Source organism: Hyposmocoma kahamanoa, unplaced genomic scaffold, assembly GCF_003589595.1.
Source record: "Hyposmocoma kahamanoa isolate Upper Pololo Valley unplaced genomic scaffold, ASM358959v1 180, whole genome shotgun sequence".
Lineage (NCBI taxonomy): Eukaryota > Metazoa > Arthropoda > Insecta > Lepidoptera > Cosmopterigidae > Hyposmocoma > Hyposmocoma kahamanoa.
This window is the reverse complement of record NW_020653711.1, coordinates 3056326-3081138: the sequence shown is the minus strand read 5'-3', so window position 1 is coordinate 3081138 and position 24813 is coordinate 3056326. Positions and strand designations below refer to the sequence as shown.

General features: G+C 34.8%; 1 protein-coding gene across 2 annotated transcripts in view; it reads left to right on the top strand.

The window, feature by feature from the left end:
- The window catches only part of LOC113225943 (tetratricopeptide repeat protein 28), a 109315-nt gene that overhangs the window by 61028 nt on the left and 23474 nt on the right, over positions 1-24813 (top strand). For both annotated transcript variants that reach the window (XM_026458424.1, XM_026458423.1), the window contains exons 6-7: positions 9295-9392; positions 20117-20342. In XM_026458424.1, the coding sequence (XP_026314209.1) occupies positions 9295-9392; positions 20117-20342 (324 nt within the window). The remainder of the gene's footprint in view (positions 1-9294; positions 9393-20116; positions 20343-24813) is intronic.

Below are 24813 nucleotides of genomic sequence, written 5' to 3'. Positions count from 1 at the left end.
TTTAAATGATATATTATTGTATTTTACCCTTTTCTTTGGTAGAAATATAATTTATTACAAATTAAAATAACATTAACGTTATCCAAGTATAATATCTGCTTGTCCTTTTCTTACGCTAAAATTTCATAAGTACCTACTAATGTTCGAAACAAAATGCTTTTGTTTTGATTAATTTGATCCACGGACAGGATATCGTGCGATAAAACATTATAAATGTTTTGTTTATACTACAACTTACATTGTTTATCCTCGTCGCCAGTTGTGGCGTCCTGTACGCCTTTGTATTCTTACTTGTACGAGGTACTTTAACGTAATTGAAACAACTTATTTCTTTGTGCCTCGCACGACACGCACGCTCGCTCCCGCTGTCCAAGGAGTAATGCGAGAGGGCGCCTCGGACGACTATATTTTATTTTATAACTGCCACACTTACTATCCTTAGAGGTGGAATATTTTCTTCAAATTTAAATGGGACCAGTGCCGAGGTTCACAAACACGGGAATAATCACGTAACATAGTACACAAAAAAATACAGTCGAATTGAGAACCTCCTCCTTTTTGAAATCGGTTAAAAAACAGAACTAAAAAAGTTAGTTCCGCTTTCGCTGTGTTCGTTACCGTGGTCTCCTCAACGATATCTGAAATGCATAATATGGAAATCCTCGCCAAAACTAATAATATGAGTTCAAACAAGGTGTTTGCTGTACAATGTTGAAGAGTTCCTTTCACGCGTCTGCCATCCATCATCAGGTCAGCTCTAGATCGCCATAACATTTTACTTTGATTGGAATTACGTGCCAAGTAATATTGGAATTCATTGACGAAAAGTGGGTGAAATATCTTCTAATATTAATGGGACCACTACAGATGTACCTGCTTTTCAACAAAAAAAATTCCGTTCACAAATGTCGGAGTGATCGCGTAACATACTCACAAAAAAGAACAGTCGAATTGAGGATCTTCTCCATTTTTAAAATCGGTTAAAAAGGTTACTTGACAGACTTCTAACACGATTGCGGTTTTTTATTTTTGACGACCTCAACTCAACATTGTGGTTGGTGCCCAATTTAGAAAATGAGCTGTACTAAATTGGTCTTACCCTGGGCGTTCTGCTCGCAGTAAATTCCGTTGCTCTGGTGCTTATAGTATAGCGAGTTCCCTAGATTGAGACCAAGTACACAGTATAGTAAAAGAAGTATGGTAAATCCGTACACGTAGCAGCGCACACATTCGCGTAATAATGAAACGCGCGTGGTGCGTCCAGCGTTATGCAACGCGAGTGCCTCGCGAGATTATGCGACTGTGTGCATCCGTACATGGTATACGGCGGGCGCGCACACATACAAGTCGCGTTGCTACATTTATATGGAGCTACCCCATACTTGTATTATTATACTATACCAAGTAATTGGTGTGCTTGTCGGGCATATTATATTATTGTTATACCAAATGGCAGGATGTAAGAGTCGTCGTACGCCTGGTGTTAGCGACAAGTCTGTCCAAAGCAGTGTGCCTGTAATTTCACCAGCACCCTTCAAAACTGACACACAGTAATAAAAAAAAGAGGGCAGAAACAGGTAACGTGGCTGTACTTCCCTGGGCGAATTCTTTCACAAGGAGCTCTATTGCTACAATTTTTCTAAGTGTAGTATAATGTATGAAATTATCTTAAAACCTCACTTCATGCTTATATTACTACATACTAGTTTTGTTTTAGCTTCTTAAAAGTTAGGAATAGTGTAAAAAAAATCGAACGCACGACTAAATTAATTGGCGTAGAGACCGGCCATCACACTAGCCAAACCCAGACCAGTAAGGGCCATCCCGGCATTTGTTTATAAATCGTGCACTTAAATAACTAAAGACGTGCACCAAGCCTCCATTCAACCAACTTTAACTTAAGTCAGCCTTTATTTCGTGACGATCGTTATTTTCCTCAAAAAGGCAGCACAAATAGGCAGTAAACTCGGTTAAAATATTGTGTGAATCACATTCGAGTATCTTTTAAACTTATTTAGTCTTATTTAAACTTCTTTATTCTCGTTTAAGTTTATTTAATGTGTATTTATTCTGTCAATGGGGACGCCATCAGATACGGCCTCAAATTACTGAAGTGTCGTTGTTGTAGTCAGGAAATGTAGTGTCATTCAGTGTCTTGAAAATAAGAATAAAAGTCGGTGTTTAAGGATTCTCGATGGGGTGTACTTAAGTTTTTGCTGGAAAACATCTCGATTGTTTAAACACTTAACAAGTTGTGTACGATTTTACCTTTAGCATACAACCACAGACGAGTAGTAAGTACCTACTTTAAATCTCAGAGTGGTATGGTGTAACGGGCTGTCGTCCGCAACTCGACGTCCAAGCGCCTATTTTGCGTGTGGTGGGTGCAGGATCCTACTCGTGCCACCCAAGCACCTCCAAAAATCTAAGCACCCTTCTGGGTTTTTCGGAGACTTCTGCGAGCGACTCAGCGCTCCAAGGTATTTTGCCCTGTAGATGGCCACGTCGGAGCATTGCAGTAGGTTATACGCGGCGGTTTCTTCCCCTCCACGCATGCTCTGCATAGAGGGTTGTCCGTGATACCTAGATTGAAAATGTGTTTATTATCTTTATTGTAAATCTCAGTATGTCGCTATACAAAACGAAAATTATCTCTTCTTTTCGCATAATATGCATCTTAACAACTACGGATAAATTAAGCAAGATTTATATCTTTGTCTTTTCAACTTTTGCATTCCTACAACATGTACTAAAAAGAAAAAGTCAAACATTTTTTGTATTATGTAAATGTAACTGTCACATTCTCGACAGATGTCTCTCCTGTGCAGCGTAGCCATCAATAGAGTTAACGTACCTGCGATAGTCAGATCTAAAAGACTTTAACTAACAGGAACAAAAGTAAAACGGAGTGGCAGTGACATTAAAGCGGCGATACAGGGAGCGTTTTGCATACATTCCAGACGGGTGAACGTTTTTCGGTGCTTTTACTCGATACACAATGGAACTGCATCACGGGCAACAGTTACAAGGAGTGACTTTATTATGTTGCTCACTCACTGTACTATTAATAACCAGCATGCAACTTATTAGTGTTACGAACAAGAAAGTGTAAAATATGTTTTTTACTGACTTGAAAAAAAGGAGGAATCAATCTCAATTCTCAATTCGACTGTATTTCTTTTAAATCCTCAATAAATAGTTTCGATTGTGCTTCTAATATATTATGTTTTCACTTACACTTAAATTATTTAGTTCACTTGTTTGTGTTTGTTAAATAGTCTTTTAAGCGGCGGGAGTCAATGTTTATGTTTTCAATTTCACTTAAATCACATTATTGTTTCTTTGAACAAAAACTTTAAATTCGTACTCAGTGTAATTTTCAGGATAAAGTATTTTGTAATTTGGTTTAAAATAAAGAATATATCATTATTCCTTTCTTCGTATTCTCTTCATAATAAACTAAAATAAAAATAAACTTTATAACAACTGTACTTGTAACATCAAAAATCCGCCATTTTTTAGTGCGTAATTATGTTTTAACATTTTACTAGAGATGTCTCAATGTCGGTGACATGGCACGTCTATCCGGTAATTACACAGTTCTCTCCTCAATTATTTACAACAAAGTAGGAAAACTGGGAATAATTCCTCCAGCAGTGTTCCCAGTCCCACGTCTGTGATCAAAGGGCCATAAATAGCAGCGACCCCATGTATTTACATACAATCTGCGCGACAGTTGATCGCCGGCGACGCGCGACGCGGAATGGCCGCCACCGCAAGATGGCAGCCTCTCACAAGCTGACTTTTTAAATCAAGATAAAAACTGTCTTAGAGGGTTTATAGTGGTTATCAAGGCTCATTTATATGCCTGTATTCGAAATATGTGTGGAAAATTAAACAATTTGAGGCCATGAAGCCAAAATAGTATACCTATGGTGAATTAATCGATAAAGATTTTTAAATGATATGTTTTTAAATTTCATTTTTTTAGAATTAGAAAATAGGTAAACAAAGAAGCAGTGATCGTAAACCTTTCACTTCAGACAACAAATTACAGTACCTAAAGGAAAACATCGTGAACATTGATGACAAATGACATTTATATTGTATAATTTAGTCAATTGACACGACAATAGGTATATAATATTATGTTATTATTTTATGAAAAAAAAACGTTTAATGTTTGGATCCTTTCTTTCTTTAAGTTTTTTATAACGCAAATTTTAAAAATAGATTATTTAAATAAAAATAGAAAGATTTCATTTAACGTTTAGTGAGTACTCCAAGTAAAATACACGAAATGGCGCCTTATAAAAAACGGAAAATCTCCATCTGGTCTAATGCTAAAAAACGAAGTTTAAGTATTGGAATACGATTGTATATGTCATGTGTTTATACAAAACAGAACAATTTTAAGTAGAGAGTTGCACTTGCCACCAGTAAAATCAAAAGACAATTAAAAACGAAAACTTTAATTATTTTTATGTATCTACTCAAATTATAGGTAGGTATAATTCGTTACCATTGTATAAGAACATTTTATTTTTGCTACAAGCCTATTATTTCGTCTCCATTTGCTTTTTTGCAGCGGTCTTAATTTTTTACATTTATACGACCGTCCTTGACTTGGCTGTCATTAAAGTTATTAAACAAATAGGTTGTTTAACTTTAAAGTTTTATTTATTAATAGCGGCGGGAATGTTTAGTTAAAGGATAATTGTCGGCGAGACGATAGCTGGCTATACTTTTCATTTGTGATAACTATTTACGGTTACTTTTTAAAATAAACATGCATTTCTTAATTATGTAAGCATATACCAATAATGTAATATAGTTTTTGTAACAATAAATTCATAAAGATATCGTTACCTTTAGGCTTAACTGCCTCCGTGGCCGAACGGTTACCATGCCGGACTGCCATGCAGAGGTCCCAGGTTCGATTCCCGGGCCGGGAGAAATGTTTGTATGGCTTACATTTATTTCTCTCGTGAGTTTGGGTGTAATTTGTGGTTGTCAATGTGTGTGTCCATGGCACCCGCGACACAGAGTTTCCCTAGTGCGGGGCTATGTTGAGTGTGTGCGTTATAGGCTTACGAAGTGATATTTCACATTCTGCCTGAACAAGAGTAGACGTAATGAGAGAACTAATATGATTATCAATTTTAAATAGCTATCTAACTTATCTTATTTAAACATTAACAAATAAATAAGAAGATTTTCTAATTAACAAACTGTAAAATATTAAGTCCTTTCTTTTGATACCCAACCATTTAAATCATTTGAATGTTTTTTAATTTCAAGTTACCGGCATCACAAAATCCGGTATTTACAAAAAACTCGATATCATTTTTCACAATCTACTAATTACAAGAATACGGCTTCGGTACGGAATAGGGACCGTTAATGTTGTGGCGATATTTTGAAAAATATTGCGAGAATGGATGAAGATAAGACGTCACATCCAATGCTTTGACGTACACTGACACGAATTTGTAATTACTGGGAAAAATGAAACTGAGTATTCCATTTTGGTCGCGTGCCAACTAGAGGTCGCTTGGGCATTGATTGTACCCTGGCGCTCCACGGGATAGCGCAGACGCTGGTAACATCGCATCTCCAGACAGCCCGTGGCCAGTATAACAGGCCGAACGACGAGATAATAAGTGCGAATACCTGTTAAATAGTTTTATCCCCATTTAGTAATGTTAGTACATTGAAACGCAAAGGCTTAACACTGTGTATACCCAACCATATAACTTTTAGTATCTTGGCTGCCTTGTTCAATCAAAAAAATTTTTTATAACTCCAACATGGGTGTTCTTGAACTTATATTTTATTAAAAACTCATCATCATTAAGGACTTGATTTGACAAATAAAAATAACCTTCGTTTATTATAAAAGTATCGTCGTTCTGAATTTAGACATACGTAGGCGTTGATCTGGTGATGTTTCATCCTAAAGCTTGATGTTTCATCCTAAATACATGGAAGATAATTTTGTACATAGGTAACAAAATTAACTTTATGTCAATTGTGTAACGTGCAAATTAGATACAATAAGCTGCAAGGATTCCCGAGACTCAGCAAGAATTCTCGGGAAGACGCGCGACCTGTTTTTTGGCTCATACCTAGTTTATGCGTTCCACAATAAACATAAAGTCCATTATGCTAAGGCAATGTGAATTAAGCCTAAGGATTCGTTACGCTTTTTGCAGTCGTATGCATGTCACTTAAGTTCACATTTGTATTAAATTAGTTTATTTAATAACAGTTATGGTTATGTGGCACCCAAATACCGTTACAGGATGTTTTTAGGCAAACGCAAAATTAATAATAATAAACAATAAAATCGTTTATTTATCTAAATAAATAAGCTACTTTACACAAGTTTAGTAACAGAAAATAGTGGTGGGAAATAAAAAGGTTTGTTTTCTCAGCACAATCCCGGAGTGTTTCTCAGCGCCCCGCTGATATTCTTCTGCACGCTTCAAAGCAAATACTCTCGTAACTCTCGTAAAAAAATTGTAGCATTGAGAGGACACGATTTGACAAGTTAAAAAAAAGCGAATGAAACCAGCATCTCATTAATAAATGGATAATTAAGTATTATGTATAAATAAAATAATCACATTATTCTGTTCAGTTCGCTTTCAGCGATAAGGCCGCCTCTGCCCACATTAATTCTAAATTGGCTGTATACTGTTTTTGTGTTTTTTGTGTGTGAGCAATAAAGTGTTGTCATCTATCTATTGTTCGTAATAAGTTTCATTCAATTTTTTTTTTTCAAATTGTGTGAGAATACACAATTTGAAAATTCATTCCACAAATTTGAGTTACGACATATACTATGCACAGTGCATTATGCACATACAACTACACTACAATTACTATGTTATATGTATAAAAAATTACTACCGTACCTCCTCATGTTACATATCCGCATTGAATTTAGTACATAAACTCTGGGTATGTACATTTAAAATTAATAACAATATTGTCCAAATTCATATAAGCAAATTGGGCATTAAGTTACTTAGTTAATATGGTATTAAACGAGCCTAAACAACATAAAATACCGAATAAAAACATGGCTCCGCTTTACTTTTACGACTTTCGTACAAAGATTACATTAGCATTACGATACATTTACAACCGATATGCGGAAATAAAAACAATATTATGGTAATGATCGACTTCAAAGAGCATTTAGAAGATAATATGCGCTTTAAGAGTATTGGTGTTTTATTCAAATAAAACTTTGGACGGAGGCTATAAAAGAAATCAAGTGATAAGCACCATTACCGTCCTTAGTTATATATAAAATATTTACGATTCTCCGAAAAGGTTGACACGATGTGTTTTACCGAGCAATGGTTATGTTCAAAAGACGATAATGCCGATTAGAACTGGACTTAAATACACACACGACATTCTTCAATACGATTGGGAGAAAACGACTAGTAAAATTTGTATAATAATAATAATAGTGCTATAGCTTAATAGACCAAATAGGATTACATTAATTTGCATTTACACTATTTAACTACGTTATATAACTCTTTTCTACCAATGATTTCTCGCGGTCCTTGCACTAAGTATATACGAGTACTTGTATCGCACAGTAAGTCTCAATATATTTGTTTTTTTTTTTATGATACCAACTGACAGGACAAACAAGTCGTGCGCCTGGTGTTAAGCGACACGCCTGTCCAATTGTCCATAGTAGTTGCAGTGTCACTCAGAGCTTTAGATTACAGAGATCTGAAGGTCACTGCCACTGCACCTGGCACCCTGAGACATTAGTTGACAAGTCTCGTGTGTCTGTAATTTCACCAGCACCTACCATTTGAAACTCTTTCCGGTAACCGAATTCAATAGAACTTGGCAAATAGATGTAATTCCATGAAATTTTGAGCTCGGCTTTTTTTTTATTAAAAGTTATATACTTAATTGTTCTCTTCTGTTTGTAGTAAAGCTTCTAGCGATATTGAGTGAAGCTCTAATTTCGATTCTTGTCGTCGAAATGTAGAAAGAAATGTATCTGTTGAGACATTAAATTTAATGAATTTTAAGTTCTTAAATAAGATTACGATATTAATTTTTAAAATATTAAATGTAATGAAAGATTATCACCATAATGTTCATTTAAATTTTGTGAAATTACTCCACTAGTTTACAATGGCATGTTTGAGTCCTGTCGGTTCGAAAGAATTTTGCTTTGTATTAATAATTATAACGAAGTACTGGATTACTAATAAGTAATTTCACAATAAATAAATAAATATCATGGTAGTAAAATATCATAATATTTATTTAATATCTCAACAAATATATTTCTTTCTACGTTTTGACGGCAAGAACCGTTATCAGCGCTTCACTCAAAATCATTAGAAGCTTTACTACAAACAGAAGAGACAAAAAGAATGGACATCGTTTCGTAACAATTTCACAAAAATGGCGTAATTTCGTGATTGTGGCGCATGCGTAATGTTTTATTCATAATAACATAATTGCAATAAGAAAGCAAAGAGTCTCAACACATGAACCTTCACTATTTCGTTTTAATAATATGATATTAAAATGCTTAAAATCTATAATATCTATAATATAATATTAATACAAAGATCGAACACTCAGAAAAAATTCCTTCGATCCGGCAGGATTCGAACCGACGTCTTCTAGCATACCGTGCCAGACGCTATGCCAACTAAGCCACGGAACCAACCAGCGGGCCTCACGAATGTTTCTATGTGCTTGCGTCGTGTCTTTGTATTTGGTTTTTCAACGGCTTTTTAATCGTAGCGCCATCTACAAGAAATCTATGACAGATTTATCACCCAATTAGTACCTTTACAGCTACCAACCTTGACGAGAGATGTCGTTATTCCTTGTATTTTAAATTTTAATTGAATTGATATTCAATTTTTTTTGTGAAATTACTCCACTGGTTCGTTCCGTGGCTTAGTTGGTATAGCGTCTGGCACGGTTATCAAACAAAATTAGCACTTAGATCCATATCCATAGCACTTAAATACATTTTTAAATAAAAAGTCTCTATCTCATAATTTGTTGACATCGTTAAAGAAGAAACTTAGGATGCCTTCAAATTAGACGCTTGTACAAGCGCTGTAGTACTGCAGTACAACTTTTCTTATTTTTTGTAACATCTACTCTGCAAAAGTAGCACTCCAACTGCGCTTCCAAATATTGTACGAAAATTAGTACTGGCGCGGCTATAGTGCCACAAACGCGTCTAGTTCGAAAGCGCTCTAAAAGTAATCACTCTTTTCGCAGGTGGTTGGCCAGGAGCTGTTGGCTGCGGGCCAGTACCAAGCAGCGGTTACGGTTCTAGAAGCTGCTCTTAGGATTGGTTCCTGCTCTCTTAAACTTCGGTAAGTAATATTAAGTAGAGCTATCAACAACACATCATGATTCACGCTTTGGACCTTCAATTATTGTTATCGAAAATACAATACAGTTGAAATAAAGGTCATTGTGCTGTTGACTATTGTAACGTAATTTAAAAACACTTTCTTTCCGTGGAACGATGAACAGGTTTTTTTGTCCGCTAGAATATCCACGACTTATGGCGATCAGGTGTACAAAACAAAGATAATTTATTTAATTAACTCAATAATAAGACATTCTACAACTTAAAGAAATTTCTTTCGAAATTGGCTATTTCTTTCTTAAAATAGACCCAACACGGTTAATTCTTTTTTTTTGGGTTTTTATGTTAGAAATAAAACTATATTTTCAGATTTAAATAGTGTGTATTTGTTTTTTCACACAAACCGACCATTTTTTAACTACTATTATGAAAATTATTAATTGAATTACCACATTTTAAACAAGAAGAATAAAAATAACAATCCAATTTATGCTACGTACGTTTTGCAAAACATTTTATTTTAATATCTAAATTAAAAAAATCATAATTTTCACTAAATTAAATTTATGGATTAAAAGGTTTGAAATATAAATTAAAACTAATAATCAGTACAGTCAGTATTAATAAATCACTCAATTGTGATATTTCATGGAATCTATAAAGGGCCCGAAACGTTGGTATGTTTGAAAAAAAAATTACGTGATTCAGGTCCGAAAAAATAGTTTTATTTCCAATGTGTAACAATCGCAAACCTAAAACTAAGAATTAGACGATCAAATTATTACCCTAGTGTTGACGTGAAAATACGAAAAACATGGCAGCTAAGTATGTTCTCACTGACTCGCTTATTCAATTGAAAATTATCTTCATTTAGAAAATTCCTTATATTAACGACCGCGAGTGTCAAAAGTCAAAATCGGCGTATAATTAACATAGCGCCATTATCGGGAACGGTCCCTTTGTAAATCATTTCGCACGTTTAATACCACTCAAACCTTCCTGCTAATAAGAAGAAGACAAATGATCGAAAACTTTCATTAACTTCACCACAGTGCAAATAACAGAGAGTAATGTAACTTAATTCGTACCCTTAGCCTTGGTATAATAAAGTCACATGTGAGACGTTAAAAACTTTTATCACATGAAACTTGTATATATATAGATTTGTATGACATAAATTATGTGTATGTGAAGTTTTATAACTCTCCTATTTTAACATAAAAAAGTTGTCGTTTTGCAGATGTGACCTTATTACACAAAGGGTGCCAATTATAGCTAAGCCTATAGAAATTCTTGTTATCGTATCGACAGCTCCCATATCTTTTCTATATACGTTTTGTTTATAGTGCCTCTCCCTATCAATCTCTTGTTTATGCGCGAAGGGAATAATATAAATATATAAACTGTTCGAGCCAGTCCGCACAGGAACCTACTCAGTCAGGTCCTGACACCTGGCCAGCCCGTTTGCACGGACTCATCCGTTTCTCATAAGACTAGTACCTTAGGGAAGCCGCCCCGGATACACGTACAGCATCCTCCCTATTTTCCAGATAGGCACCGAAGCTGTAGGCATGCTCACTTCCAGTTGCGCTCTGTGCAACTAACGGTTGCCACAGCTAAGCTGTAGACTCTAAGTCAACTACCAAATCGAAAAGAAGGTATTCCGGAGAGATTACGGGCTCGTCGGTAAGATCAGGGTACAGCGGGCGTCCAGGTCTAGCCCTTCGCCAGTGACCCGCCTTCACGGGCATCTCTGGCGGACCCGGGCTTGGTTATGGACTCGCTGTGGTTTGTGGTGAGCTGCAGAGATGGACTTGTTTGTCTGCCCAGGTGGTGTGTGACCAGGGCGTCTGTCTCGTGCGCAGCTAGCGCGTCTTAGTAGCGGTCTAGTCGAGGTCTTGAGGCGAGGAGGCGCGCGGGGCGCGTGAGTTGCCTTTTAAGTCGGAAGCTATGCCCGGACATTGTTGCAAGGCGCTGCGACCGGCATCTCCGGCACTAGCCCGGAGAGCTAGTAGAGGATGAGCTAGGTATCCTTCGGTCCCTCCAGCCGGTTAGGTATTGGGAACTGGAGAGACGCCGTTTTTCGGCGTCGGTAAGTGCTCGGCGTAAGGTACCTTTCGTGGACCCCAAGAAGAAATTAAAAGAACTTAAGTAAAAAAAGTTTATCAATTAACTACGAGCCAAGCAATCCCTAAGGTACATGTCAAATTACCTTTAGGCACACAGGCACTTAGCGAAATAAAAATCAAATGTCAATGATGCCTTATTGAATTATTATTTTGACTATTAAACATTTTGATAACATGGACTGGAATTAAAAAAAAACTGTATGATAATCGTATTTTAATGACCTATATTCCGTATGACCGTATTTAAATACTTATAAGTTGCTGCGCTCAACAATCAACTTGTTTCAAAGTGAATAATGTTGTGAAAAATAATAGTAATGAGTACACCAATGAATTCCTAAGTTAAACTACTGATTCTGAAATGAGTCTACCTGATTGGGACGTTATTATTTTTAATCGTCAGTATGTTACTCGTTGACAGTGGAGTAATTTATATTTAAGGGTACTTATCTTTGCGGAATTCGACGCTTTGATTTATAATAGTGCGTAGAAGGAATAAAGACCACATAAATCGTTGGAAGCGCTGTCTGCTTTTAATAAGTGCGTATGATGTAGAGCTCTTGCTTACAATAATTTTACTGTGCACATTTATACAGGGTGTATTCATATTTTGGGATATTAATGAAATGTCATAGACACAGTTATTCAATGTATCGAATTTACTTTCCCAATAAATATCTCTTAAATAAAATATTTTTTGAGAATAGTATTAATTTTCTTGTATTATATATATCTATTGATCTTCCACAAAATAAACTCTTACATATCTATAGCGTAAATACGTTAAAACGTACTTGCTATACGAGTGAAAGCAGGTCGAGACGCTAAAACAATTACAAGCGCAAAAACCACTCCGAGGATTTTATTTTATATATTTTAAAATTATCATAAAAGTAATAATAAACTTTCCATCACTATTTATTACGAAATTCAAAATTTATTTCTAACTTTAGTTGCTCAGTGTCTTTCTAAATATATGTACAGCTTTTAGTTTGCAATCTGTATATTTAATTTTATATGCATTGCGGTTTAAAGCTTAACTAGGCAGTTAAGAGCAAAATGTGTCGTTGCTATAAACGTAAAATACGTTGTATTTTAAAATTGAAAGTTGTGATACTGGAGTGCCAATAAATATTAATAAACTGCTGATATAATCTTCAGCCGATTATCTAGGATATTTTACTGGTTTTCTATCTCAATAAAACATAGGAAAATGTACTTTTTAATGACACTGAAAACCATCAAACGTGACATCTAAGAGTTATATTGAAATACGTTGCTTTTCGTGGAGTAAAATACCTGCCTTCTTCCTAGTTTCTTAATGATTTACTTAATTTAGAGATTAGAACTCATATTTTGACTTTAATTATGTTGTACAACCTTGAAGCTTTTTTGGAACTAGTGATATAACCTGTTTTTATACAGCGTTCTTCTTATTTAGAAGCTAGGCTTTTGACGGTGGAGTAATCGCCAACCATCTCTATTTAGCGCCTTAATTTTGTTTTCCTGATATAACAGGATACTTTTTCTCATAGCCGATTTAAGTAAACTTTATTATAATAGCCTTTAATATAATAAAGCCACGTATGATAATACGTCAAAATTACTTTTATCAAATGAAAATCATGAAAATGATATACGAACTATGTGAAATAAATTCTGTATGGTTAGGTGTGGTAAGAAGAACCACAAAGGAAGAGGAATTTGAAGCCTTACTATAATTGTAAGTCAATGCCTTACTCCGTAATTTAAAGATTTTCGCTAAGAGACTATAGTAGTCTCTTAGTCGATAAAACAGCAAACAAATTCGTTTTAACGATTTTAAAGAGATGACGCTACGTTGCTCCAAATCCAAAAGGCGAAAAAAACAAATTTGACTGTTGTGAAATCTTGATAAAACGGTATCCATTACCTTTGAAATACGGTAACCACAGCAACTTTTGAAGGAAGAGAAACGTTAGTACAATTTGACCGTTATCGGCAAGTACATCGTAAGTATTTAATTCAACGTAATGATTGTTAAAACATGTAAAGGCGATAAACATAATAATAATAATAACGCACACACTCAATATAGCCCCGCACTGGGGAAACCCTGTGTCGTGGGTGCCAATGACACACATATAGACAATCACAAATTACACCCAAACTCACGAGAGAAATAAATGTAGGCTATACAAATATTTCTCCCGGCCCGGGAATCGAACCTGGGACCTCTGCGTGGCAGTTCGGCTTGGTAACCATTGGGCCACGGAAGCAGTTAAAATAAACATAAATATAATAAATAAACGAAGACAAGACAAACAAAGTTTAGTATACTTCAAAATTCATATAACTATCTATTCAAAATTCATATGACTATCAGTTCTTCCTAGAGCTCTAAACATTTGTCTCAACATAAAGTATTTTCTTCTAACCCCACCTGACCTTATATGTGAAATTTTATAACGCTTCTATTGAAAAAGTTATGTTTGTCAGTCAACCGTGACCGTGGGACCTGTAAATCCGGAAAAATAGTTTCATTTACTATGTGTAATAATCGCGAAAACTTAAGAACTCGATATGTATTCATTTCTTTCATAGAATCCTTAAACCTCTTCCTGAAAAGTGATCATTTTGCAGATGTGCCTCTATTACACCAAGGATACGACTTCGCCTCGAAATAATGAAGTCCTTTTTTGTATTATTGAAGTTTTGTTGTGTGAAACAACTCCACTAGTTTTTTCAAATATATTTATTTATTTATTTAAACTTTATTGTACAATACACTGAAGTACAAATGGCGGACTTAATGCCATAAGGCATTCTCTACCAGTCAACCATTGGGCCAAACAGAAAAAAAACACAATAGGTTGGTGCTACACTTAAACAAGAAGAAATAGAAATACTAGAAAACTAATCGATAATTTGTATGGTATAAATAAATAACATACAATAAACATACTTATTATACATACATAATAAACTTACATATAATATTATATACAAATATATTTGATCAAAAAGCATCATCTACGTCAATTGAGGCACCAATGTAGGTGGTGGTTGCAGTGAAGAAGGTTCCCATATCTCTCACTAGATGTCATTAGCGGCTCATAATGCTGAAAAATCCAGTAAAAAGATCTTTAACAAAAACACATAGGAGAATTTCGACAACTCGATAACTTAACCCGTAGCTCACTTGTTAAGTGCAATACTACAGTACAGCACGGTCGTGGGTTCAAGTCCCATCGGGTCGACAAAGTCTTTCCATGTGTTCAACTTTGTATTAATAACCATAATGAAGAATTAAAAATAATGTGCGCATTTAACCGTCATCTCACGTGACGGAAAGTGACGATGAGGTCGACTATAGAGCATGCACACCTAAATAATACCTATTCACTCTCGCCTTGAACAGGGAACAATTAAGTCTGCAAACAGGGAATTCCACTCCAGAGCCGATCTCCATATAAATGTGAAACCGGAACACTTCGCGAAAGTTTTTGTGTATATGAGAAATGAATAAGTAAATTATTATTTTTTTTATTAATTACCTTAGGCGGTTATGACACCTGTCTTCAGATATAATGAATAACATTTGTGTGTTTAGTGTACCATTTGCAGTTTCGGCATTTGTAAAACTGGGTCAAGTTTAAAGCTTCGCTATTAGGGTTTCAATTAAATTCTAAACCGCTTACGGTAAGAACAGCCCAAAGCCCCAAATCAAATATAACATACGTTGCTCTGATTTCAAAGTAAGTAACTAAAGCACTTATCCACCCAGACCCGAGACGATATAGAAAAGTTAGTATTTTAGTATTTTATTTATCGATTCTGGGCCTTCGGAGATGGCGACACCATGAAAACTGATGTGCAAACCACTCGACCATAGAGGTCGTCAATGTATCAGGTGGTTATTCCCATCTGATCCCCAAAACCATACATTACCTTTGAAATACGATTCGATGATCCAGCGCCATTTTTTTTTTGTGACAGGATTCGTGACTGCAAATTCCATGTAACAAAATTTTTAAGAAAATAAGAAAGGATTAAGACCTTGACCGTTAAAACATAGTTTATGTTGTTCATTTCTAATGAACTAAATAAAATACAGTAAAGCCCTATACATTACGTATACATTTTCTTGTTGTCTGTACCATAGTACCAACCAAAAATTAATTTTTAAGTACCAGGGTATCAGGTGGGAATAAATTATTAATATTTATATTTGATCTCCTGTATTGGGGATCCGATGGGAAAAGACAATATCTTAAAATAAAACGGATCCCCTAGGGGATCAGTTTCAGGAGATTATATGGGAATAAGCCTATCAAGTTTACTGTGCTCTTAACAGTAGAAGTAGGTACTTTTTCTTATATTTTTGCCACAAGCTTCGTGTCTTACCGAACCACTTAAATTTTATACCCTGAAAAAGGAGTACAAAATACAGACAGTTACTTCAATCACATGCAACCATAACGTAAAACCAATGCACACGAACAGTACATAACCATTAACGGTGATTTTAATGGTCCCATAAAGAGCTTCGGCTCGGGGTGTTCACGAAATAAAATGAATTTGTTGGGTCTTATTTTATGGGCAGAACATGAAATAAGTTTCTGCTTTTTATTGAGTTTACTTTGAAAGAAGTGTTCGGCGATGCTAAGGGCAAAGGTTAATGTGTGTAAAAGGTAGATATAATTCGTAACCATTGGGGATGTAGAATGCGGGGACTTTTAAAATTTTAGAGTGGCCAACAATTACCGCAGATTTATATATTTATTAAATAAGGTACATCCGCAGAATACAAACTTGAATTTTAAATAATTACAAATAGATTCATATAACAAATACATTAATTGAAATATAATAGCAAAAATAAGGGCAGTGGCTGTCATGCTCTGAGTTGCTGTCGATGTGCAGGGAGATTTCCACGGCATCAGCCTTACACGAATTCATCCGTCGGGTTCTATTTTCAGCAAATATTGTGACTCAAAAATCCCGACGGAATGACTCTGGTGCCGTGGGAGAGGTGTCTCTCTGAAACCTTCGCTTTGTTCGCAAAGTAGTAAGATAATTTAATCCCATTTTTAAGACGCAAAATTTTATAAAATTGTTGTTCTTTTACTCTTTTACATATCAACCAACGTCGACTATTAATTGTACAAGACATTAAATTAATTAATGAATACGTTGTATGTATATATATGAAAAGCCGTATCGAAACGATCCCGGCCAAATTCTAAGCGTTTTGAGAAAGTCATTACAAATACCATATTAATTTTGTAGTATTACAATTGAACTCCCATCAAATTAATTTGATAAATTGTTGTAGAGTATTTATCTAAAAAGCAAGTTGCGCCGCTAAAAAAGTTCTAGCTCAAAAAAACTTATTCTTTGGATCTTATAAACACACCCTTTAAAAATATTAAAAACATTAAAACGAGAGTGTGGCTGACAAAATAAGCCTTCCATCACTATTTATTTCAACGACAACTCTTTCGTCCGGGAAACGATCCCGTAGAGGCGAAACCCACACCTCTAGATGCTTATCTCGGCTTGATTGATTGAATTCACGCCGATGCCGATGAGGCTTATTCTGGTATACACTTCACCATATGCACTTTGAAATACGTGTTAGATATATGCTATTAAACTATATTACGTACAGAATAATGTGTAATATATGTATTGCTGTTTATAATAAGATACGATCTCATTCGTAGTCACTTCTCCAAATAAATAGTGATTTTCGAAATGGCACTAAAGTGATGGGTATTCACATCGAGAAAGTATAGGTACGTAGAAAAGTTCCCATTTGATCAAAGTTCATAGTTTAATCTATACTAATATTTAAAAAGCACAATTTTTGCGGGTTGAGCTTAACGATTACGAAATAAAGAATATAAATAATACCCACGTGTGTTTTTAATATCTTTTCCCCTTACCTTTTCGCGGTAAGCGGTTGACCAAATGACAAGTAATTTTTAATAATTTAAAAGTGTTAATATGCGGCATTTCTTTTTATAACAGTTTCAATCATTTGTGTCACAGCGAGAAATCATTAGTGGCTTAGCATTTAAATCGGTGCTGGAGATAACGAAATAAAAATATTGGTATTGAAATATCTTCACAGAATATGCGTCAGATCCTTTGGGAAGTATAAGCCTACAGTGCAATCATTAAATCAGTAAACAAAGTATAACATATTTTCGAAATTATTTAATTGTGTCTTATTCAGAAACATTTTTATTCATCTTTGTTATTTTAGGCAGTAATTATAAACGAAATAATGATTGTAATATTAATTGTAATTAATATGTATATATTTACGATTTATAAAGCGACATTTCTTGTCAACCTCCGGCAGCTGTAAAGGTACCTGGTTGAGTGAAGAAAATACTTTCATAGATTTCTTACATGTGGCGCTACGGCAAAAAAGCGTTAAACAAAAGCAAAGATCTGTAAACGCGTAAAAAAATCGTACGATTAGCTGACTCATTCTGTAGCTCAGTTGGTAGAGCAGTCGCCCTGGTATGGCACAGACGCAGGTTCGAGTCCGGTCAGATCAAAGGAATTCTTCTTTGTATTCGATCTTTATATTCATAATTAATAATAATAAGAAACAATGATTACTAATCAACCAAAAGTTCACCAACATGAACCCACTTAAAAATGGGCTCTGGAACCCTATTCTCGAAACATGAAATACGTACTTATGGCCGTTTTCCCACTATGGATGTATGACCGACTACTCACGAAGTCCGTCAAAGCAAAGACAAACTGAGAAACCAAAAGAGAATCTGTGAAACGGGCCCGTTTGAAACTGTCAAATAGCGTTGTCATACATTCTTAATTCTAGCCCCGATCGAAATTCTAGTCTTTAGGTCATCCATAGTGGATACGGATTTCGTGCTTCGAGAGTAGAGCTCTTGTTTTGATATACGTAAGGCAGGTCGTTATTATTTATCATGACATTTTGTGACCACCTAGTCACGTCTTTTACTCTGCACCGTGCTGGAGAGGGTCGACGTGACATAAAAGGTGCATTACTGTACACATTAGACCTTACACCGTGACCTCAAGGTGTAAAGAACGTTGTCAAATTACACCGCTCAAAGTGATTCATGACTCGAGCCACGAATTAAAATATTTATCTCCAATTATTTTAATCGTTTCACACGAGCTATTTATGCGATGAGTTCGAACGTTTGTTTTGGGCCTAATTATATTATTTTAGTGGGTTTCTACTGGTAGTGTGTGATAGCTTCTTTAGTAAATCTAATTGGATGTATAAACCAGTTGGTCAGTTATCCAACGGACAATGATCGTTGATTTACGAAACTTGTGATCGTTTCATGCATAATTAGAGAACAATGTTCTGCTTGTTATACGTTTGTTGATTTGAATAAATAAAATATTTATTTGCTTTAATTAGGGTACATGTATTAATGGTAAAATTAAATACAATTTAACTTTATCCTATTTAGGTAATAAATAAGAGCATGCAATAAATATGCATGCTGGTGAAATTACAGGCACATGAGACTTCTCTACTTATGTCTCAGGGTGCGCGGCGCAGTGGCAATGCCCCTTGGATCTTTGCGAATTAAAGCTCTGAGTGGCACTGCAACTGCTATGGACAGGTGTGTAGCTTACCACCAGGTGCATGACTTATTCGTCCCATCACGTAATATTATAAAAAAATATTTTTTTAATGAAAATGTACATTCAGTCATATTAGCATGAAGTCATAGATTCCGTAAAATGAACGATTTAAAAAATGTTTTTCATTTATTGTAGTCATTGAAATGAATGTACTAAGTGGTAGCTTTTTGTACTTACTAATTTTAATGTTTTAAAGGTAACTTAGCCACCGTTTATAGTGTTTAGACACTAACTTACTAAGTTCATGTTGCATCTTCGATTTAAATGCAACTTTGTAACACCAAACTTAGATAAACAAACTTATACATTAGCGCTTAACAAAAAAGATAAGTGTATAACGTTTTTCTTAGACACTTGTTGTATGTCCTGGCGCTTAGTTTGATAATTCCCAGGTCATCTAACTCAGAGGTTCCCAAACTTTTGTGGCTCGTAGACCACGTATATATTTTTTTCTATTTTGGCTACACCTCCTGACTTTCTAATATTGAATTTTTACAAATTCATCAACTTCAAACGTGGTTTTGACAACTGACATAGTTCTACTCCATTTGAGAAATTTAACTATTGAGTGAAATCTTAAACAATGTAACATGTTAAGTTTCACACATTTATCTAATCGAATATCATCATCACGTTTCATTAAACATTTATGTCTTGAAAATGTTTTTTCAGGTAATTTATAAGAAAATATCACGTAAGTTTATAGATATTATCAACGTTATGTGTAACATTTTTTTCTTTTCTTTTCTCTCTCATGGACACCTATAAACTCTTTCACAAGGAGCTCTACAGCTGCTAAAAGTTTAACCGCTGACACGGATCCCTTGCTAGTTAGAGTTGACCCCTGGGGGTAGATATAAACCACTTTGGGAATCATTAATGTAACTGGTGCTAATCGACCCTGATCAAATCAACGGTGTAAAACAATTTATCACTTTGTCCACAGAGGCTCAGTGTTCAGCGCTCTCTCATCTGCTCACTGGGCTCTAAATCAGCTAGATGCAGCAATAAACTACATGCAGCAGGATTTGGCTGTAGCCAAATCTCTTGGAGATACTGCGGGAGAATGTCGAGCGCATGGCAACCTGGGAGCTGCTTATTTCAGCCAGGGATCTTATAAGGATGCATTGACTGCACATCGATACCAGTTGGTGCTGGCTATGAAATGCAAGGTGAGTGTAGTACTTATGGACATCTATTATAACAAACACACCTCAATAAGTAAGTAAATATAAAGCTGAATAATCAATTTCTGGCGACCTTAAGTAGAAATTGTTAGCGTCAAAATGATCTGCATTGAAACTAATAAAAAATGTTGAGAAGTCAACTTTGTATTATTATCTCAAATACCGATGACATCAGTGGCCCAACGGTGTGTACTGTCAGCGGTGGATAAGGAGGCGACGGGTTCGATACCAGGCAAGATTAATTTGGGAAACGAACTTTTCTAAATTGGTTCTGATTAGGGTGTTCTGAACAGTATCCTGGAGTGAATTCCGTTGCATTGCTACTTATATTACAGAGAATTCCCTAATTTAAAACCAGGTGATTAATGTAGCAGTTTGACACATTACATTATTATTATTATTTTCTGATGAATTTCAGTTTCAATTAAAAACGTTACAGACCATACATTTTTAGTTAGTCAAACATTCATATCATTAAGATACATTTACAGCTGATTGTTTTCATGATAGAACTTGATAGACATCAATATATCTTCGAAGAGGTCAATACCACATTTTAAACATATGTGTTTAGCACATACTGGGTGTAATCGTTAAGTGTAAATATAAGAAATATCGAAAACCTATAAACCGTGTCATTTTACTCATTAGGTAAATGAACTTTTGATATCAGTTAAAAAGCTTTTGATATCTCTTATATTTACGGAATAATCACCTGGTCACACTTCACGATTACACCCTGTATTTAAACACTAAGTACTAGTAAGATCGTAAAATATACCTTTAAATTCTGAAGTTAGTGTACTCCTCAGAAATTATTTTATCTATAAATTACAATCCAAACGGTCACCTCGTAAAGCAGCTCTTGCTCTACATAATCGTAATGTTAACTTATGTACTCGGTCCAGACTTGATAGCCTACTTATATTAACGCATCCAACGGAATTTGACCGTAAATACGAAGATATCCACTCCGTTTGAACGTTTCTCGGTGAAATCATACAAAATACGACGCCGTACCGCATTATACATTTAGTAGTAAGCGTATTTTTGTTTTCAAACGAAAAACAAATATACCCATATTAGAGCCGAAAACAATATTTTCATTTTCTAAATTATATATCGCCGGTGCTTATTACAGTCATACAAAAGTTCGATCGTGTGTGTGTGTATATACATATGTATATATATATATATAATATACGACAGACGATTGTATAATATCAAGTGATGGGACGAATAAGTCGTGCGCCTGATGGTAAGCTACACGCCAGTGTCTATAACATTTGCAGTGCCACTCAGAGCTTTAAATCACAAAGATCCGAGGGGCATTGCCACTGCGCCTGTCACCCTAAGACATAAGTTGACAAGTCTCTTGTACCTGTCATTTCACCAGCACCCTTACCCCTCAAAATCGGAACACAGTAATGCTGACATTACTGCTTGGCGGCAGAAATAGTTAAGGTGGCAGTACTTCACTGGACGAACTCTTTCACAAAGAGCTCTACTGCTACTAAAAGTGTGTGTATGTGTGTGTTGGTGCGTGTGTATATACGTGTAATATACATAAATAGTACTTAGTTTCTTGCAATTCATATGTAAAGTTATTGTAATTTCTTCTATGCCTTTACACAGAAAATATGCGTCTGAAGTAAATTCTTACTACTTGTTTTAACATTTTTGCATGCATTCTTGATTTTTTTCTTGATAAAAAAATTATTGCAATCGACACGTAAAAATGTTGAACAGGCACACAATGGTGCATAGAAAATTAAATGGTAGCTAATAAATCGCCGGTAACAAATGAAATAACACTGTTCACGACGTCAAAGTTTATTAACATTTACCATAAACAACTTGTTTATTGCGGGACTTGCCTTTGGCAAATTAAAATTGAAACTTTAATAGTGTTTTGAATTATTGGAATATTTTTTTCATTCACAATAGAATAATTATATTCGGCATACACGGATCATGTAAACAAACTGTCAATGTCCAGAGATAAATTTTTACTGTGTTTCTCGAACGAAAGATCTAATGTTAAAGGTAAAAGTTTTTAAGCCAATGTGGACTATTTTCGTCCATATTTTAGCATTTCATCAAGTGACATTTATAAAAAAACAAAAAAAATATACCGCAAAAACCTTTCAACAACTCGTTAACTTATCGATCCTCGTATTGGAATGACAAATTAGTACTAAATTTCTACAAATTAAATTAATTTAACTACTAATTTTCGTATTCCAATGATCTGAATAATCATTAATTACTAATTGATAATACTAATCCATACATTCCATTGCGCATTTCTGCCTAGCCCTCTCTGACCTATGGTAAATACCGTAAATGCGACAGAGACCGGAATATTTTGGTATGAACATGGCGAATGATTCTAGCGAAGTTTAATATTCGGTATCGGTAATCATTCGACTCGAGTCGACGTAACGATTCGACTTAGACGAATGATTTGCCCATTCGAATGATTAGTATTAGTCACATTCCAAGTCGTGCATCGCTAACTGAGTCTTCGAACCCTGTCGTTGACAGAATCATCGCATAAAACGACAGAGCCATTACCATATATGACTTAAAGTTGAACTTGAGACTTGACAAAATGTGAGCTAAATCTCTAGTAAGAAAAAATTTAGTTCACATACGTAGTATTATTTCATTTTTATTGAATATCATGATGATTGTACTACCGTGATATTTTTGTGTTTAATAATCCACTAGTTTTTTATTATTATTGACGTATGGAAGGACAACATGAGCCTAGATTCCACACAATTAAGATTCAAAGTGAATTCCATAACATTTAAATTTATTGGAAAAGCGCAATCTCTACAGTTTCTTGTTCGTTCTTCTCAGGGAGGCCAACGTAGTGAACGAGCAGTAGCTTAAAACATGACGTTTCCAAGTGTAAAATTTTTATAAATGATTATTTGAGTTTGACTTTGATATAACTGACTATCAAAGACACCGTGTGGCTGTAATCATTCATTAGTTTATTTCCGCTGTAGAAGTAGTTTAAACTTCACTCGGTATTTATATTTCTTTTTATGTAGGTGCTTGTGTAACTAAGCGCATTTACGATTGAATAGATATATGAAAAGAGTATTATCCTCTATATCGTCGCTTTAGAGTGAAAACGTCGGTTACGCGTTGTCACGTAGTTCGTTTTTACTAATTTTTGTTGAAGAAATGCTTATAAACTTCTTGCTCAAATATATTATTAAAGTAATATAGTATCTGAAAAAGGTATAATGTAACTAATTAAAATGCTAACTACAAACATTATTGCGTTTACTACGTTTTACACTACCTTTTTATCTCCGTCCTGAAGTATTATATGGAAATCACATACGAGGTATTCACTCTATCACAACGATATGAGGATCACAACTTAAATAGGATAAAAGAATATTCATAAAAACAGCTCAATAGAATATAAGGCAAAATAAAAGGAATTCTTTGTCGCCATACTTCACAGGTTCTCTGATGTTACCGATGCTAATTTTATGATCTGATGTGGGGAACTCACCTTTTAATACATACGAGACTGCATTTCTTTGATTATATTTCTTGGTATGAAAAAAACTATGCATGAAATGCCGAAGGTATTTTCCATGAAAATAAATATATTGAATATTAAATATTCTCGAAAAGAAATAAACGTATATTTGTTTTTTCAAACAAACTCGTGTATATGGAACCTGCAAAAGGCCCGAAACTTTCGTTGGTTGGTTTATACGCGATTTAGATCCGAAAACATAGTTTTATTTCCAATGGGTGGCAATCGCAAAAACCTAAGAACTCTATATTAAATATTGTAAAAGGCATTCCTGATTTCCTGATAAATCATCCCGTGTTAACCTATATTTCTAGATATTAATAATATCTTGAAAAATTTTTAAATGCGTGTGTTACTAAAAATATCATGTTTTTGTATTAAATTAAAAATAGGAAATGGAACTATTTTTTCGGAGCTAAATCGCGTATGTTTGTTTTTTTTTAAACAAACCAACGTTTCGGGCCCATTACAGGTCCCATGGTCACGGCTGACAGTCAGCCGAAAAAATAAATATACGTGATTTTAGATCCGACAAAATAGTTTCATTTCCTATGTGTAACAATCGCGAAAACATAAGAACTCGATAAACTAAAAATATTTTAGAAAAATTGTGGATTCTTGAAAAAAAACATTATAAGTATGTCCAATACTCATGCATCACAGTACTTTGCATTTCAACATATTGATACAATAAAACTAAGGAAATAAGGAAGTCAATGAATAAAATAAATTTCACTCATACAAAAGTTAAGTTTCATTTCATATTACGCTTTACTTTTATTATATTTCTTAGTTTAAAATAATACAACAAACTAAGTCTTCAATGGTCAAGCGAATGCGGAGAGTTCAAAATGGTTACATAGAGCCCACTCGAGAACAAACAGC